Here is a 17,487-nt window from a genome sequence, read left to right as displayed (position 1 = left end):
GTGTTCCCCGTGTCCCCACACATCCCCTCTCAAGCGGCGGCCCCCGCCCTGTCCCGCCGCCCTCCCCAACATGGCAGCCCCCACCTCCGCCACTACCAAGATGGCGGCAGGGCGCGGGACTCCTTCCCTCTTTCAGCCAATAGACAGAGGCAGTGGGGTGAGCACGACCACGCCTCTCTTCCCTTCCAGCCAATGGAAAGAGGTGGGCTGGGCCGGCGGGAGCCAATGGTGGCGCGGGCCGGTTTGGCGGGAAGTGGCGGCGCGCCATGGCGGGCACGGGCGGGCGGAGTTGGCGGGACCTGCTCGGTACGTGGGGCTGAGGTGGCACCGGGCGGGCTCCGGGACAGCTCCGGGCCGGGCCTTCCCGCAGGGACAGCGAGGGGGTGAATGTCCCCCCGCTGCCCAGATATGCCTCCTCTCTCTGCCTCCATACAGCTCTCTCTGCCCTCACTCACCCCCTCTGCCCTCACTCACCCCCTCTGCCCTCACACACCCCCTCTGCCCTCACACACCCCCCTCTGCCCTCACACACCCCCCTCTGCCCTCACACACCCCCCTCTGCCCTCACACACCCCCCTCTGCCCTCACTCACCCCCCTCTGCCCTCACTCACCCCCCTCTGCCCTCACTCACCCCCTCTGCCCTCACTCACCCCCCTCTGCCCTCACACACCCCCCTCTGCCCTCACACACCCCCTCTGCCCTCACACACCCCCTCTGCCCTCACACACCCCCTCTGCCCTCACTCACCCCCCTCTGCCCTCACTCACCCCCCTCTGCCCTCACTCACCCCTCTCTGCCCTCACTCACCCCCTCTGCCCTCACTCACCCCCTCTGCCCTCACTCACCCCCTCTGCCCTCACTCACCCCCTCTGCCCTCACTCACCCCCTCTGCCCTCACTCACCCCCTCTGCCCTCACTCACCCCCCTCTGCCCTCACACACCCCCCTCTGCCCTCACACACCCCTCTCTGCTCTCTCTGCCTTTCTCATAACCCCATGTCTTCATACACCACCCCAGCCCTCATACAGGCCCCTCTCTTTGACCTCATACATTCCCCTCAGCCTTCATACACTCCCCTCCTCAGCCCTCATACACCACCAGCAGGGAGCAGGAGGTGTCCTTGGGGGCTGTGGGAACAAGTCTGTGGTCATAAAACAACCCCAAATTTCTCAGCAGGGAGAGCCAGGAAGCGGAAAAGCCCCTTTGGGAGTGGAGTGGAGCTCCAGGAAGCAGCTCTGCGGCTGCTGGATCACCACCAGAACCTGACTGACCTCCTGCTGGAGGTACGAGCAGGGTGGCTTGGGGGTCATGGTCCAGCTGGGATGGTGGGAGATCCCAGCTGGGATGGTGGGAGATCCCAGCTGGGATGGTGGGAGATCCCAGCTGGGATGGTGGGTCACACCAGCTGTGCAGTGAATGCCCCAGGAACACACTTTTCATGACACATGAAAAGAAAAACCAACACTATAGGAGGAACTTTCCTTCAGTTGCTCCAGCGGTGCCAGAGCTTTAGAGGGAATAGGCTTTTAAATGTGTGTAACAGACATCTGAGGGTTTTATTTGGCATCCAGGTGGCAGATTCAGCCAAGCCAGGTGTGCAGGATGGCACAGAGCCCCTGGGAGTGTCATCAGAGTCACTTATTGGTGAGTACCTGCTGGGGACAGATGTGGGGAAGAATTCCATCCATTCTGAATTCTTGCCTGTTAAATGCAACCCCACTTATAATTTCTTTTCATTGTTCTGGTCCTGTTTCTATTTGCCTGGTGATGACACCCCTGTCAAAGGCTGATCTTTGAATATTTTGATTATTTGGAAGTGTTACAAGTTTGAAACAAAAAAAATCTGCTTCTCAGGGACATTCCACCTTTGTGGCTGTTCTGCCCCTGTTGTATGTATGCTAAAGACATGACACATGGAAATGAAAATGATTTGCCTGGTGCAGCAGGTGATATCAGTGCTGAAGGGGGTTTGAGAGTTGAGGTTCTGTCTTGGAAGTGTCCAAGGACCAGTTGGATGAGACTTGGAGCAGGGGGTGGAAGGAGAAGAGCTTTCAGGTCCCTTCCAGCCCAAAGCATTCCATGCTTCCCAGCCAGGTTTTCAAACCCCTTTTCCTGCCATGCTGACAGCTTGTTGTGTTCAGTCTCTGTTCTGCAGGGTCAGGCCTCCAAGCTGGGGGTGCCCACTGCAGCCTTGGCAGCCCAAACCACCATCACCAACCTGGAGCGGATCTGCCGGGCTCCTGCCAGCCCCTCCCCGGTGCCACTGCTCAGCCTGGACCAGAGAGTAAGGGGGAAGGGTTAAACTTAACTTAGCAAGAGAACAGCAGTGTTAGGTTTGACTTTAAGCCCCGTTTATCTGTTCTGGTAAAACCCCCAAACTCAGAGTGGACAATTGTTCACTGATTTGTCTGATTTGCTCACAGAAGGACAAGATGTTTAAGATGAGAAGTTTGGGCCTTTTTCCTGAATTCTCTCCACCATCTGACCCTTTATAAAGCAGCAATCAGAGAAAAGCAACAAATTATTTTTATAAGAGCCTGTTATTCACAAAGAATGTTATTTCTTCTTCATTTCTGGGGTGATGCCAGGAGAGGTTGTCCTGCTTGCTTCAAACAGTGAAGGATCTGCTGGCAAACAACGTGTTCTGTCGCTCCCTCTTCTGCCAAGAACTGTGGAAAATGAAGGTAAATCTCCCCTGGAGAACCCGGGTGCTGTTACAGACTGTGAGATTTTATCTGTGGGATGTGGCACCCCTGAATTCCTGAGGATGACTGTGGTCTTCCTGACCTGCCAGAGGTGTGATCTGAATTATAAATGTTAAGGTTTTTTGTTGTTTTGTTTATTTTAAAGCAATTTCAGTGGGAGCTTCCTTGTCTGTGCAGAGGGACTTGCTTTTTCACAGGACTTGGTTGAGGTTTGGGATGAGGGGAATTATTAGAAACTGCCACCAAGGAGCACTGGAAGCACCTTGGTGATCAAGTGCTGGTTTGGGGAGCTCTGCAGGTCCAGTGCAGAAGGTCCCAGCTGGTTGTGACCCAGTCCCAAAGTCCTTCCTGTGGTTTGCCAATAATATTCCTTGTGGTTGCTGTCCTGGTGCTCCTCCCTCCTTATCTGGGAATGGTGATCAGCCAGAGTGAGGTCACAGAGTAAGAGAGAGAGCAGATAACACGTTGTGCTGCCTCACAAACAGCATGTCTTGATTTCATTTGGGTTTGTTTTGTGCAGACAAGTGATTCTCTGAGAGGAGTTCAGGGCTCTTTGTGAGCAGGACAGTTCTGATTCCTCCCTGCTCTGGTGGGAAAGGAGGAAGAGGCTGATCTGCCAGGATAAAGGGCTGTGCTTGGAGCTCAAATATCTGCTCCTGGGCTGAAAATAGAACCTGTGTGTTTCAGAGGCTGATTAAGATCTCCTGCTCCTGGGGCAGACACGGATGAGTGGGAGATCAGTGCTGGCCTGTAACTGAGGGTGTTACAGTAAGAATTAGGTTGTGAAGACAAAGTATGTGGGCGAGTTTGGGGTCAGGGGATGAGGCAGCTGCTGGTGAATGCAGGAAGCTCCTGGGCTGTTCCCCTGTGCCCAAGGCTCTCAAGCACCTCTTTCTTCCCAAGGTGGGAAGGTTTGGGTTCTGTCTGGAACGAGCAGAAGCTGCTGCTGCACCTCTTCCCTGCCAGGTGCACCCTGCAGTGGTGTTTTGCTGGCTCAGGACTCTCCTGGAAATGCCTTCCCATGCAGGAGATAGAAGGGAAGTTGCAGGGCAGCAGTTGGATCCCCACAGGAGCAATGCCTGGTGCAGAGTTTGGCCAAAGGTTGTTCATTTTCCCTCTGTGTCCATCAGCCTCTCTGCCTGGGTGTTGCTGTGTTGCTCCCTGTGACCTCCTACAGTCCCAGTCTGTGTTGGGATATGGATTTGAAAGCAGCAAACTCGTTCCACAGAGACTAATAAAGAGTTAATAGACTAAAAGTCAATTCTGTAATCTGGATCTGGATCTGAATTAACAAGACCTGAAACTCAGTGGTGTTATCCTGGAATGTCCCCTGCTCCCTTGAATGTGCAGAATCAGCATTATTCCAGGGGAAAAGATGGATATATTCATTATTGACCATGAAAATTTAAAATGTTGATGCATCTACAACCCTAAACCATCCAAAATCCGTAGGAAGGGAAAATCAAACATAATCTTTCCTCATCAGGTATTTCCAGTGGTATCAGGTTTAAATTTTAACAACTTATGGACAGTTTGAAGAAACAGAATTCAGCTTTATTTTTTTATATATCATTTTCATCAGCCAAATGTTTCCTGCAAAATGCAGCCTGTGACCTAATGGTGGCATCTCTTTAGGAGCCTCCAGTGCTGGAAGTTGTGTGGCACCTGCACCGTGGTGGCATCACTGGACTGGCAGAGCTGCTGGAGAGGTGAGCAGAGCTTGTGGCTTTGCAGATGTATTTAATCTCTCAAAGCCTATTGAAATATAATCAGGGATTAGTCATGAGTATTCTGGACCCAGGATATAGTCAGGTGCTGGCAAGGGTTCAGATTAGCAGGATTAAGGAGTTACTGTGGGTTTGGGAGGTTACTCTGGGATAATTAGCCCAGTTCAGGGGCAGTGGCTTGTTGGTGTCCACCAAACCAGCTGCTGGACTTGAGGAGTCTTGCTCTGCAGCAGCTGGGGGCTTCCCTTTTCACAAACCCTTTCACTTGTGGTCTGGCAGAGTTAATCTCCAGAGAATAGTTAGTCTAAGAATTTTATTTTTAGTTGCTCTCCCCCCAGTAAGTGTTGAAGGCCAGACTGGAGCAAACTGGGCTGGTGGAAGATGTTCCTGCCCATGGCAAGGGGTGGAACTTCATGACCTCTAAGGTGCCTTCCAACTCAAACCATTCCATGATTCCATAATACAGAGTTATCTTTGTGAAGTTCAGGTTCTTTCCTTATGGTCTCAAAGGATCATTACAATGAACTTTTTAGGCTTTTGATGTTGGTTTACTTGTCTGTTCATGATGAAAGTCTTCAGTGCCCACTTTGCTGCACATTTAAGGGAACCAAAGGCAAAGATTGAGACCTTAATTTCTTTCTTAAGGCATTTTAATCCAAGTATCTTAGAAATTGGGACTGAAGTTCTTCCAGCAGGGCTTTCTAGATGGAAACACTCCCATGTTAGGGAAGAGCAAATATTTGGATGCACAGTTGGTTTCATGTGCATTTTTGCCTCTGTGTGTGTGTGTGGTGGGATCTTTTTATAAAGCAAATAATATAAAAAGCAACTGCTTGTAAAGCAAATGTGCTGGTCCAAATTAAATAAATGAGATGCCACATTTAGGGCAGAGTGCACAGGTGGCTCTTGCCTGAGCCCAGAGGTTGGTGGTGGATTCAGCCAAGCCCCACAGGAAGCAGGAGGGACTGAAGTGAAGGTATTTTTGGTGTTTTTGTGTGTTCCAGGGGTCCAGCAGGCCCTGTGGTGGTGGAGTGGCTGTGCAGTGGCCTCTGTGGGCTCTGCCAGCAGGCTGGGAATGTCCCCTCTGGGGACACAGAGCTGGCACAGCACCTTCTCTCAGGCAAGTCTCATCTGTGTGGGGGTTTTTATACCTTGGAGGTGTAAAAACACAAGCCTGACTTTGTGTTTTCTTACCTCATCTCAGTGAGGGAAATATAATTTTTATGTATTTGGCAAATTCAGACATTTTTTCCTCTCAGAAAATGGTTTGAGTTTTTGCATCCCTTGGAGTTGTAGTAACACAAGGAAATGGAGCTGGGAGGTCTGTGTGGCCAGGTATGATCCACTGCAAAGTGACAGATTTTGGACCACGAATATTTGGCAATTCCACCCTCCCCCTCTCATGTCCTATTATTTATTTTCTAATTTTATTTAGGAAAAATGCCCTGCACAGTCTGACTGTGGGCCAGTGCAGCTGGTCAGGCCCAGCCCCTCTGAGTTCTGCAGTGGATTCTTTAGTCTTTATAATCCTTTAAGCTCTGCATCCTTTTTCCTGGGAGTAATTTTACTCCAAGGCAAAAAATGATTCCTCCTGAGTGGCAAAAGAGGCTTTTCAGTCACTGTTGGGACAGGTGGGAGGGGAAGGAGCAGGTGCTCTGTGTGCAGGGGGATGATGATACCCTGATTCTTGATTTGCAGATTTTGCCATCGTGCTCCTCCAGAATGGCTTTGAGCAACCTTTGGAGCTGGGGAGGAAGGGGGAGTTCCAGAAGGTTCCCTATGTAAGGACAAAATAACCCTGGTGCTTTTAAATAATATGGTGCTTTTAAAAAGTGGTTCCATTATGAATCTCTGGGCCTTGCTGGGTGGAAATAAATCAGAGCTTGGAACAGCAAGGGGAAGGTGGTGGTGAAATGGTGGAAGTGGTGAAGCCAGAGCAGATGCTGTTTGTATGGAGAATTGCTCCAAGGTGGCTCATCAAGGGCTTTTTAAACTTCCTCTCACCTTGACTGCTGTTTTTCCCATTGGAATGTGAGGCATGGAATGCTGGATAGGATAGGAATTACTGCCCCTCTGTCTGTGTTACCTGTTCTACTGCTGAGCCTGAGATTAAAGGGAAGCTTTAAGAGGGTCAAAATTCTTTCTTGGAGTCAGTTTACCTTTTCTGCCTAGAACTGCAGCTCTTTGAAACTCTAAATGCCTCAATTTGTCTCTTTTGAACAGATCTGCCGTGCTGTCTTACAGAGAATGCTGGCATGTGAGTACTGCTGGCATGTGAGTACTGCTGCCATCCTGCTCTGTGCAGCCTCTGCTCTCTCCAAGACTTCTGTTCCTTGTTCACTGCTAAATCCCCAGGGAGAAACCCTTTGCCTGTGCTGTTGTGCATAATATTTATGCAGCTGGTTTTATTTGCCTCTGCTTTTCCCTTTGCTCTTTAAAGTGTCTCCAGACACTGCAGATAATTTCTTGCCTTTTATGCCACTTCATTTTGATGCTCCCAGCTGTGACATCAGACAGATACCTGACCTGGTTTTCTGATTTTTAACAGGTTTGCTGGGAAGCAGGTGGAGCACAGGGGTTAGGCCAGGATCAGTTTTGCTGCTTAGATTTATTTTTTCTGCTTAGTGAGTTAAACTTTGAACCCACAACGTTATAAGCCATTTTGCTGACTCACAGTTTGGGTTTGCAGCTCAATGTTTTGTAGGACCTCTTTTTTTATGCTGAGCAAAGGCATCTAATGTTGTTGTGTAGTCTTTAAACAGCCCTCATGAGCTGCCAACGTGCCTGCCTTGGCCTGGGCTGCCCTGACTGCTGAGGGCTCAAGAGTGGAGGTGCCTGATTTACATGCAAATCCTGACACAGGAAGACTAAACACACACACGGGGGTTATTTTTGTCTTGTGCCACAGCTGATCTTCACGGGGAGAGGCTGTACCTGCTGGTGGCACCTTCCTGACACCCCTCACACCCCTGGGTAGTGTCACCTGACTGCACAGCTGCTGTCACTCTCTGGTCTCCTTAGTGACAGTGCTCCACCACTTTCCTTGCTGGCTCGTTTCCTGCTCAGTGCTGCTGCAGAAGCTGCTGCTTTACCTCTGCTGGAAGGTGACCCAAACCCAGGACAGGCCACCAGGACTGTCCCCTCCATCCTGTGCCATCCTCTGTGGGCACTGCCAGCCCCATCCCTTGCCCCAGGTCTTGCAGGGAGAGCTGTCTGTACACACAGAATCCTCACAGACCTTGCGAGTGCTTCTAAAAAGGGAAAGCTGCAAGAGGAGCTCTTTATTATTTATTACATATGAATCTCATCTCTGATGGCCCTTTAACAGTTGAAAACCACCCCCTCTCAGCAGAGGAGCAGGGATTTTGGAGGAGGAGCAGGCTGTTGGCAGGCAGACAGGAGGCTGCATCCTGCTCTTCATTCGACCTTCCCGTTTGCGCAGCCTGCACTGCCACACTCACAGTCTGTGAGCCTGCAAAACATATTACAGGAGTTTTATAGACAAGATTTTATTAGTCTATACTTTTGGGTCACCTTTGAGGTGTTTTGCTTCATTAATTTTTGGAGAACATTGGGATTTTTTATGTAAAAGAATTCCCTATCACTGAGGACCTTCACAGGAGGAGGAGGGCAGGCTGGGAGCAGCATGGGAGGGCTCTGATGATCTGACTGTGTTGAACTGCTGTGCCTGAAGATAAGCTGAGTTTATCTCCTTTTCTTTATTCTCCTCTACTTAACCTTAAAGTATTCCTTAGCAGGAGAGGAGAGTGTTACATCCCAGCCCTGTAAAGGCTTGTGAGGCTGGTCTGGTTCACTCCCCCTGCTCAGCAAATTGTCATTTCAGGGTTTTCCTCTTCACTCAATGATTTTAACAAACAAACCAGGCTCCTTTAGCTGTTCAGTAAGGAGGGTTCTCAAGGCAGGATGGCACGAGGAGCAGAAGTGCTGCAGCAGAAGGCTGCAAAGCAAAGGGTCTCCCAGTCTGTGGGCTCTGAGTGGTGTGGGCTGATCGTCAAGACAACGGAGCTGCGCAAGCTGCCAACCTGTTTGATCTCCACCAGCCCTTTTGGGGCAGATCTGGCTTTTAAAGGAATTTCTGCTCAGCAAATGGAACATTACAAATATGTGGCCCTCCCCCAGCCTGCTCTTTGTTCTGTCTGGGGTTCCCAGGCTGGTTAATTCAGCCTGTGCAAATCCCTTCCTCCAGACAGGCTTTCCCCTCCTGCAGCCTCTCAGTGCTCACACACTCAGTGCACAGCACTCTTAGGTTTGGCTTTGGAAAGTAGATACTCATTTATGTGCATTTTTAGGTGGTGTCATTATTAGCATGTTCTTGGAAATGCTTTTAAATTGGTTCAAGGTCAGTGGTAATAATTTCTGAGTCTCTGGGTCACTGGAAAAGATTTGGTAGGAATTTAACACTGCTCAATGTCTCTTGCACACTTCCCTAAGAGGGTCACCTTAGAAAAGGTGCACAAATTGCTCATTCCTGTTCCTGTGTGGTGTTTAGTGTCACAGTTCCTTTCATTTCCATTTCTCATTGTGTTTTTGTGTGTTTTGGGGCACAGGGGTGCTTGATGCTGTTGGTAAAGAGAAGCAGGAAGATGTTTCCACAGTGCAAGCTGTGAAGTTCTGGTAAGAAATGCTCCAAATAGTGTCATCAGGAGTAGGTTTTTATTCACTGTTACACTTGCTGTTGAAGTAGGGGGAATGTTTGGGGTGTTTTTACTTATTTACACACACCCCACCCCTCCCAGTGCTACTTGTCTTTGGTATTCTCCTCCAATAAAATATGTACAGATGAAAGTGCTTGTAAGAAGATAAGGGCCAGGTTGGAAAGGGGGTTCTGGCATGGCTGGAACCAACCTTGGAGCTCCCTCTTGGCACACAGAAAATTCCCCATCAAGTTTTCTCACTGCTCCTGGAATGTGCCATCACCTCCAGTTCCTGCTTCCAAACCTGTTTTGTTTAACTGCTTTGTTCAGGTCACCTTCAGTCCTGTGCAGGGAGATACATTAGACTCACACCTGTAAACCTGATGTCTACAGTGCTGAGTAACCATCAGACTTTTTAAGAAAAAGTACATTAAAAAGTGTGTATTTGTGGCAATTTGAGAAGGTGGATGTAGAATAAAAATAAGTGGTTCACCCTGAGCAGAACCTGGTAGATCATATTTAATTAGCAACTCATAGGTAATGTTTAATCAGTACCTGGCTGATGCTGTTTAATCTGTACCTGGCTGCTCATACTTCCTGGCCTTGTTTCTGCTGTGTCCTTGTGCTTTGCAGGCTGAATGTGTTCAATGTGTCAGTGTATGGACATGTGGCTCACCCAGAGTCTGTGCAGCAGTTTTTCAGACACACCCTGACCGAGGTTCTCACCTACAACCCAGTGCTGAAAGGTAGGAATGGGTGGGGAGAAGGGTCTCCAGTGTGTCTGGAGCTCCATCCCACCCAGGCCTTGCTGTGTGGGGTCCAGCCTGGAGGACTCAGAGCCAGGAAAGCTGCCTGGCTCCCTAATTCCTTCTTGGGGTCCATATAATCAGGGTGCCAGATCAGACAAAAAAAGTCATCTGGACTTTTAGAGGGTCACAGATCAGGAGGAAAATTCAAACAGAGCTTCAGCCAAGGCCTCGTGCACAGAGGTTTGGAATAACATCTAATAGTAGCCATGGGAGAGCTCTGGTTTTTGGGAAGAGTTCTGGGCAAAGGAGCTGGGTGGGAGAGGGGATGCTGCAGAGAGAGCCTGGGGATAAACCAGGCTGGGCCCACGTGCTGGGCTTACAGCAAGGCAGGAGTGTTTGGGTAGATGAGAGAGCAAGGCAGGAAGGTTCTAATCCCTGATCAGGAATTTGGAGCTTGTTGTTTTTAGAAAGAAATATGTTTGAACTATAAAATCCCTGTGAGCTGTGATCTGGAGCTGCCTGCCTGTTGTGTGGGAGGGCTGTGTCATTGCTGGCTTCCAGATGAGAGAGGTTAATGAGGGAAAAGCTGATTCCTTTCTGAATCTCTGTGTGTGTGCCATGTCAGCCCTCACGTGTGTGTGGAACAGCTCTGGGATGACGGTGCCAGTCTGGAATGGCACAGTCCTCGTGCCACAGTCAGTGTTCCAAAAGCAAATGGGAGGGAGAGTGGGCAGTTTTTAACGTGTCTGGCTGCCAAAGGGACACCTGGTGTGGTCAAATTATGCATTTTGGGTGTATTTTAAAACCTGTTGCTGAAGTTTTCCTTTTCTGGGTGCAGTGTCTGATGCCATCCAGAAGCAGAAAGAATGGAGCTTCACCAGAACTTCTTCCCTGCTCACTGCCCTGTATCGCAAAGTACGTCTGGCTGGGGCCACAGAGAGAACTTTATTGTGTTGGGTTTATGTTCACTGAAACACCTGAAATGAGACTGTGGAAATCAGTGGAGTGTTCCAGTCACAGGATCCAAACCAGCTGCCAGAAACTGCAGGCAGGAGGAAGCATGAAGGAAAAGAACTACAGGGATTGTTGTTTGTGCAGAGCTCTTAATGAGAATGCAGGTGCTGATTGGAGATGTGAGTGTTCAGGGTTACAGAATGTGACATGAGCTCTGAGAGAACTGGAATATTGCTGGTTATTGGAGCCAGTGCTGGTTCCAAGCCAGGCTGATCTCTGGGCCTGGAAGGCTGATGCAAAAGCTTCAGCATAGCTTGAGAAAGTCACAGAAAAACCATCTTGTCTGTGCCACCTTTTTTGACACAGAAAAGTCAGTCTTGTCTGTGTCTCCCTCTTCCATGGGTGTATGTCCAGCTAACAGGCATTGCCATCACTCTTCCAGCTGTTGGTGGCTTTCAGTGCAAAGGAAACCATCTGCCAGCTACAGCAGGTCCTGGAGACCCACGAGGTGAACTGGCAGCACGTCCTGTCCTGTGTTTCCACTCTGGTGGTGTGCCAGGCTGAGGCTGAGCAGCTCTTCAAGGGTATGTGGGCACTGCCAGGCTGGGGAGTGCCTGTGCTGCCCTGCTGGGGAACAGGGGAGTCATCCACGGGTGCTGCCTGGGATTCCTGCATGGAAAAGAACAGCAGGACATCTGCTTTTCCTCTCAGACTTCCCATGTCAGCAGTGATAGCAATGCCAGGCCTTGTGACTGCCACTTCTCAGACTTTGTGTACAGCTCAGGGTGGTTATTGGATAATTACCTTCATTATTAATTGGCACAGTGATTACTGAACCTTAGGTCTAGCTCACCTTTAATAGCAGAGCTTGTTTGTGAGAATTCCTTACTGATTATCCCAGTGCTGGACTCCCTGCAATTCCTGCAGGGAATCCAAGAGTGTCTGACTGTTGACAGTTCATGAAAAAATTAAATCAGATCCCAAAGGTTCCCCAGGCTGCAATACACGTCCTGCCTTGTGTTTTATCACAGACATTTGTCTTCATTTACTGTAGAAAATCACAGCACATTGTCAAGAGCAAAGTGTGAGGTTATTGTTTTATGTCTCCAGATCTACTGAGCCATCTCCTGCTCAAGGCCTTTGGGAATTATGACATGGAAAATATGATCACTGCCTTCCTGATCGCTCGTCAGGCTGCTCTGGAGGGCCCTGCTGTCTTCATGCCTTACCCTGAGTGGTTTAAGGTAAGATTAAATGAGGCCTGACTGGGGAGCTTTCTTTGACCTGTGTGAGGAAACATGTGCACAAGGAATGCTGTGCTGCATGGAGAAAGCCTTGTCCCAGACAGGATAGCCAGGAATGAGAGAGACAAAAAAAGAAGAAAGAGTAATGGGTGATTGTACTGATATTAGGAATGATTGAATATTTATTACTGCCTTTGTGTCTGCAAAGAATAAATTTATTTGGCTTTCCCCAGCCTTCCCTCCTTTCATCTTTTGAGTCCACCTTGCCTGCTCTAGTTATTTGTTAGGAATGCAGACATGTAATTCCTGTTATAATCATCATCTTGGATGGATTTCAGTATCTTGATAACCAGCACTGTTGTTATTGCATAAGTGGTGGGTTGTGGCAGAGGAAGCATTCCTGTTTCCTGGAGGTTTGCATGCAGCTCCAATTGCTGTGTGTGACCTTAGAGATAATTGGTTGGTTTTAATTGTAAGCAGGTGGGTATTTTAGGGATGCAAATCTCCACATAAATTCAACCTGGAAATTCCTTTGTATGAGCTTGCAAATCCAAGCTCAGCTTTGGCTGATAGAGTGTTCATGAGGTATCAAATTGTGTTCTGTGTAGTCTCAGACTGGTTATTTTCCTTGGAATGCCCAGATAAACCTGTAGGTTTGTGTTTCCCTCATGAATCTCAGTCCTTTGGTGCATCTTGGTGTTGTCTGGTTTAAACTCTGAGTGTTCTCATGGCAGCAAACTTCTGTAGTGACTTCTGTAAGTGCCTGTGATCCCAGGGCTGGATCCCTCTGCTCTGGAGCCAGACTGGGAATGCTGGGAGTGTTCACTGGGAGAAGAGAAGGCTCTGGGGAGACCTGAGAGCCCCTTCCAGTGCCTAAAGGAGTTCCAGGAGAGCTGGAGAGGGACTCTGGTCAAGGGATGGAGTGACAGGACAAGGGGGAATGGCTTCTCACTGCCAGAGGGATATTGGGAAGGAATTTTTCCCTGTGAGGGGTTGCCCAGAAAAGCTGTGGCTGCCCCATCCCTGGAATTGTCCAAGGCTAGGTTGGATGCAGCTTGGAGCAACCTGTGCTGGTGGGAGGTGTCCCTGTCCATAGCAGGAGATTGGATCTAGATGGTCTTTGAGGTCCCTTCCAACCCAACCCATTCTGGGATCCTATAAACTTTCTCTGGAGGCTTTTCTCCAGAAAGATTCCCCTGACAGCAATGGGATGTCTGGGCTTTGTGTGCTGTTACAGCATGGCTGGGATGAGGATCCTCTCCATGCTGAAAGGCTGTCTTGTCATTTTCCCTGCCTCAGGCTTCCTTTGGGAATGCTGGTGGCCACCATGGGAGCAGTAAGAAAGCTCTGGTGTTCCTCTTCGAGTTCCTGTCGGAGCTGGTGCCCTTTGAGGCTGCCCCATACCTGAAGGTGAGAGGTGCTGACAGATGGTTTGCACATCCAGAACTGCCCCAGAGGGACTGTCCTTGTGCCTTTGAGTAGACTCAGCTTGTTGTTAATGTTGTTACAGTAATTGCATTACTTCTGCTACATTATTCAAACCCTTCCTGAAATAAGGAAGGACAAATTTCTTTTATTTATTGACAAGGAGAATTCCCTTCATGGAATTACATTTAAGCACTTCAGTGATTTTGTTTATTTGTTGTTGTTGTTGGGAAAAATTATGTCTCAGTTGCCATGACAATGGTTTATCCTAAACCTAGCAATAATGCCTTCTTTGGGGAGTAGTTGGGGTAAGTGACTGTAAACATTAGCCAGAATTTTACACTGATTTCCTGTGGAAATGGCAAATCTGGTTGTGGTTTTCCTCTTCCAGGTCCATATAATGTACCCACCTTTTGTGCCAGCGAGGCACCGGTCGCTGCTCTTGGAGTACATCACCCTGGCTAAAACCCGCCTGGCCGACCTCAGGGTCAGTGGCAGGGGTCTCTTCAGAGGAGGATTCCCTCTGTGTCTGCTGTGTGTGACCCTCTGCATCTCTGTCACCTCACACAGGTGGCCATAGAGGACATGGGGCTCTATGAAGACTTGTCTGCCACCGATGAGGCTGTGCAGGTACCGCTGCTCTGTCTCCCAGTTTTCTCATCAGCCATGTCCCTTTTCCTCTGGAATCACACTTAGGTTGCCAAGCTCCCTGCCTTTCCCAGGTGGAGAATGCTGCCAGATCTCCAGCTTTAAGCCAGTGGGTTTAGTGGCCACAAACACAGAAACTCCCCTGATTTCATGAGAACTGGAGTAACATTTTATGGGTGTCTTGATTCTTTTCTGTAAGCACATCACCTGTGTGGTGTTGTACCAAAGTCTGGGTATTCAAAGCAGGTAATGGGAGTGGAATCCACAGTCTGCAGTTTCACACATGTTAAATTTGGGGTAACAACAGTAATCTATGAGGAAGCATCTGGCTTTGTTATTCCTTCCTGCATTTTGGTCAGACTAAGAGGCCTCCCAGAGTCAGTCAGTACATGAAATACAGGCTGGAGACAGGGTAGTGGAATGTACTGCAAGAAATGCAGTCCTGTGATGAACTGACAGTCATAAATGAAGATTTAATTTAATTTTCCCAAGTCTGATCTGTTTGTCAGTTGAGAAACTCGTTGCAGTTTGAGGTGTGTGGTGTCTCAGACAAGAGAAACCTGGGGTGTCAGTCCCTCTGCCTGCAGGCACGGGCTGGAAGTGGAGAGATGGGTCTTAATTCCACATGTACAACTAAAACAGAATCACAGTAAACCAAATCCAGAACAGAAAAGGGAAGTTCATCATCACCCTTGATTTCTCACAACATCTTGTTCTCTGTGTGGGGCAGCCCCAGGGCCAGGCACTCCGTGATGTGGAAAAGGCCCTTCAGATATTTGAGAACACCAGGAAGATCCCAACATCTGTGATAGAAGCCAGGTACTGTGTGCTTGCCAACTCTGCTTGGGTTTAGGTGTAATTATAAAGGCTGAGTCCACACCACAATAAGGAAACAAATAAAATTGAGGATGTGAGCAAAAGAGCTTTGAGGAAGTTCTTCCCACTTCCTCAGGAGTCATCTTCATAGGGAATACTTGTGGGGAGAGTGAAAAGGCAAATGCACTCCTGCAGGAGAGCTCCAGAATTGTTATAATAAAAAGCAAAATTAAAGAAATTAATAACCATTGGCTAACCTGAACCTGGTGTGTCTGTGGTTATTAACATGAATATTTCATATTTGCAGGAGCCAAATTAATTCCTGAGGTAAGGAGATGGCACTTTGGCACTGTAATAACAAACTCTCTTTGTTTTGTCAGTATTTTCAGGCGCCCATATTACATTTCCTGGTTCCTTCCTGCTTTGCTCAGGCCACGTGTGGTCAGTATTTGGCTTTTCCTTTTTCCCCTCCCTTGAGCTGTGTTTGTACACAGGTGATTTGCCCTGACCTGTCTCCTTCTCTGTTGCAGCTCCCTAAAACCCCAGATGCACACATGGCTTTCATAGACTCTCTGAAGAGGTACTGAGACTTCCCAGTGGCATTTTCTGTCATTTTCAGGACACTTGATATCCCCTTATCAGAGGCTTTGACACCCTGGTTCCAACCAAACCCTTGGCAGGGCTTGGTGGCCCAGGCTTGTGGCTTGCAGGTTGTTGAAGCTTATCTTTGTAGTCTTCAGGTCTGTAATTAGTCCTCTGCCCACTGTGAAATCATTATCTAGGAGTCCCTCTGGCTCCAGGCCAGGTATATTTTATGCAAATTTTGGAGGATATAAATGGATATAAAATTTCCCCAGGATTATGAGCCCCCCCCTGTGAAAGCCTCTTTGGGAGAGGATGTGGGAAGAGTGGAAAATGCAACTTAAATGTCTGTTAGTGCTCAAGGGACACCAGGATGGTTCCCCAGGAGGACACAGCCCCTCTCAGGACTCCAGCTTGCCCCTCATGCATGTGTAAAAGTGCTTTTCTGCATTGCAGAAACAGCTTTATTTTACATCCAGAAGTTCCTCTGTAACCTCTCAGGAAGGAAAAATATTTGCAACACTGCCTGCTAATGAAGTGCTTGGTCCTGCCTTGTCATTCCAGTCTGGCTCTGAAATTAAAGACTGGATCATTTAGTGAAATTAAAGTTGTAAGAGGAGCAGCTGAGTTCCAGGGAGCCTCGTGGGACGTGTTTGTAGCTCTGAGTGCCTGCCCAGCAAGGAGAGGTCACACCTTGGGCTCAGCACGTTCATGTTTTACATGTGCCAGTGCTGCATCTCACAGCTCTCACTCTGAAGGAGATCTGAGCCACCTACTAGATATGAACTAGGCATTAAAGCATGAATTAATTACATCTATAGTATTGGTTTTGTGTGTGTTACATTGTTTGGGTAGAAATCTCTGCCCCTCGTGTCAGATGATTAAAAAGTGTTTCAGATGCTCTTTATGCTTCAGAGCCCCTCTAATTACATTTCATAGCAGAGCTGCTGTTTGTGCTTATATTTAATAAAGCTGCAGTGTGTGGTTATAAAGCATAATAAATCTCTTATTTTCTGTTGTTACAGAGCTGATAAAATACCCTCAAACTTGTACTCCACATACCTGCAAGCCTGTCATGCTATGAAAGAGAAGAGGTTACAAGGTAAAAAATACAGCATGTGCTTATGGATCAGTTTGAAAGGTTAATATTCCCACTGATGGCCTCTGACCTGAAAATGCTCAGAGATTTGTGGCTGGATAGTCTTTAATGCAGACATATATAAGTGTATGTTTTTTATATTGTGTTGAGGTGTTCAATAGTTACTCCTTTAATGATTTCTCTGCCAGCCCAGCCTGGGTGGGAGTTTTGCAGTCCCTGGCAGAGCTCTGTGCTGTGCTGAGGCTGCAGATGATGCCTGAGCCTCAGCTGGCTGAATTCCACCCCTGAGACCTCTCCATGAATCAGCGTTTGCAGCCTGAGCTGCTCAGCCCAGGAACCTGCTCTGCTGGGAACCTGCTGTGCTGATCCCTTGTCAGTGGCACTGGTGCTGTCTGAGCTTCTCACATCCTCTTTCAAGAGAGGATTAGGGAGATCTGGGGAGCAGGAGGGGCTGGGAAAGGATTGCAGCTCCTGGGTTTATAAGTGTTTGGGTGGGAGGGCCCTGCAGCATTACTGGGTCAGTGTAATGGGTATCTAATGAGCTCTGCTGTCTCTGTCAGCCACTGGTGTTTCTAACACACCTTCAAATGTTTTATATGAAATTTAAAGCTCAGGCTGGGGAGCAGAGATCGTTCCCAGAGTGTGCTGGGTCTGAGTTGCAGATTCATACTCTGACTATGGGGATAAATGTGTAGCCACCCCCTGCTCGGGGCCTCTGGGGCTTTGTGGAGATGCTGTGGCTGGGGAGGCGTGACAGAGGGTCCCCGAACACCGCAGATGTGCGGCAGGCTGGCTGCGGGGTTGGCCTGGCAACGGGCGGGACGAGGTCCCTGCGGGCCGGCCCGGGATCTGCAGCATCCCGGCAGGGCTCCCGGAGTGCCA

The 17,487-nt window shown here is 48.7% G+C and overlaps 1 protein-coding gene across 2 annotated transcripts in view; it reads left to right on the top strand.

The window, feature by feature from the left end:
• Window positions 1-233: 233 nt before the first annotated feature.
• FANCA (FA complementation group A) overlaps window positions 234-17,487 on the top strand; it is a 33,188-nt gene continuing 15,934 nt past the window's right edge. The window contains exons 1-21 of one of the 2 annotated variants that reach the window (XM_071567893.1): window positions 234-306; window positions 1,175-1,284; window positions 1,573-1,645; window positions 2,143-2,285; window positions 2,590-2,685; window positions 4,342-4,415; window positions 5,438-5,553; window positions 6,132-6,214; window positions 6,657-6,690; window positions 9,002-9,068; window positions 9,722-9,834; window positions 10,676-10,752; window positions 11,234-11,375; window positions 11,902-12,035; window positions 13,335-13,445; window positions 13,852-13,947; window positions 14,031-14,090; window positions 14,839-14,927; window positions 15,305-15,365; window positions 15,455-15,504; window positions 16,532-16,608. In XM_071567893.1, the coding sequence (XP_071423994.1) occupies window positions 267-306; window positions 1,175-1,284; window positions 1,573-1,645; window positions 2,143-2,285; window positions 2,590-2,685; window positions 4,342-4,415; window positions 5,438-5,553; window positions 6,132-6,214; window positions 6,657-6,690; window positions 9,002-9,068; window positions 9,722-9,834; window positions 10,676-10,752; window positions 11,234-11,375; window positions 11,902-12,035; window positions 13,335-13,445; window positions 13,852-13,947; window positions 14,031-14,090; window positions 14,839-14,927; window positions 15,305-15,365; window positions 15,455-15,504; window positions 16,532-16,608 (1,846 nt within the window). In that variant the 5' untranslated portion in view covers window positions 234-266. The remainder of the gene's footprint in view (window positions 307-1,174; window positions 1,285-1,572; window positions 1,646-2,142; window positions 2,286-2,589; window positions 2,686-4,341; window positions 4,416-5,437; window positions 5,554-6,131; window positions 6,215-6,656; window positions 6,691-9,001; window positions 9,069-9,721; window positions 9,835-10,675; window positions 10,753-11,233; window positions 11,376-11,901; window positions 12,036-13,334; window positions 13,446-13,851; window positions 13,948-14,030; window positions 14,091-14,838; window positions 14,928-15,304; window positions 15,366-15,454; window positions 15,505-16,531; window positions 16,609-17,487) is intronic. The other variant, XM_071567895.1, reaches the window with a different exon arrangement.

The sequence above is a fragment of the Pithys albifrons genome, chromosome 12 (assembly GCF_047495875.1).
Source record: "Pithys albifrons albifrons isolate INPA30051 chromosome 12, PitAlb_v1, whole genome shotgun sequence".
Lineage (NCBI taxonomy): Eukaryota > Metazoa > Chordata > Aves > Passeriformes > Thamnophilidae > Pithys > Pithys albifrons.
This window is presented reverse-complemented; position numbering and strand designations above follow the sequence as displayed.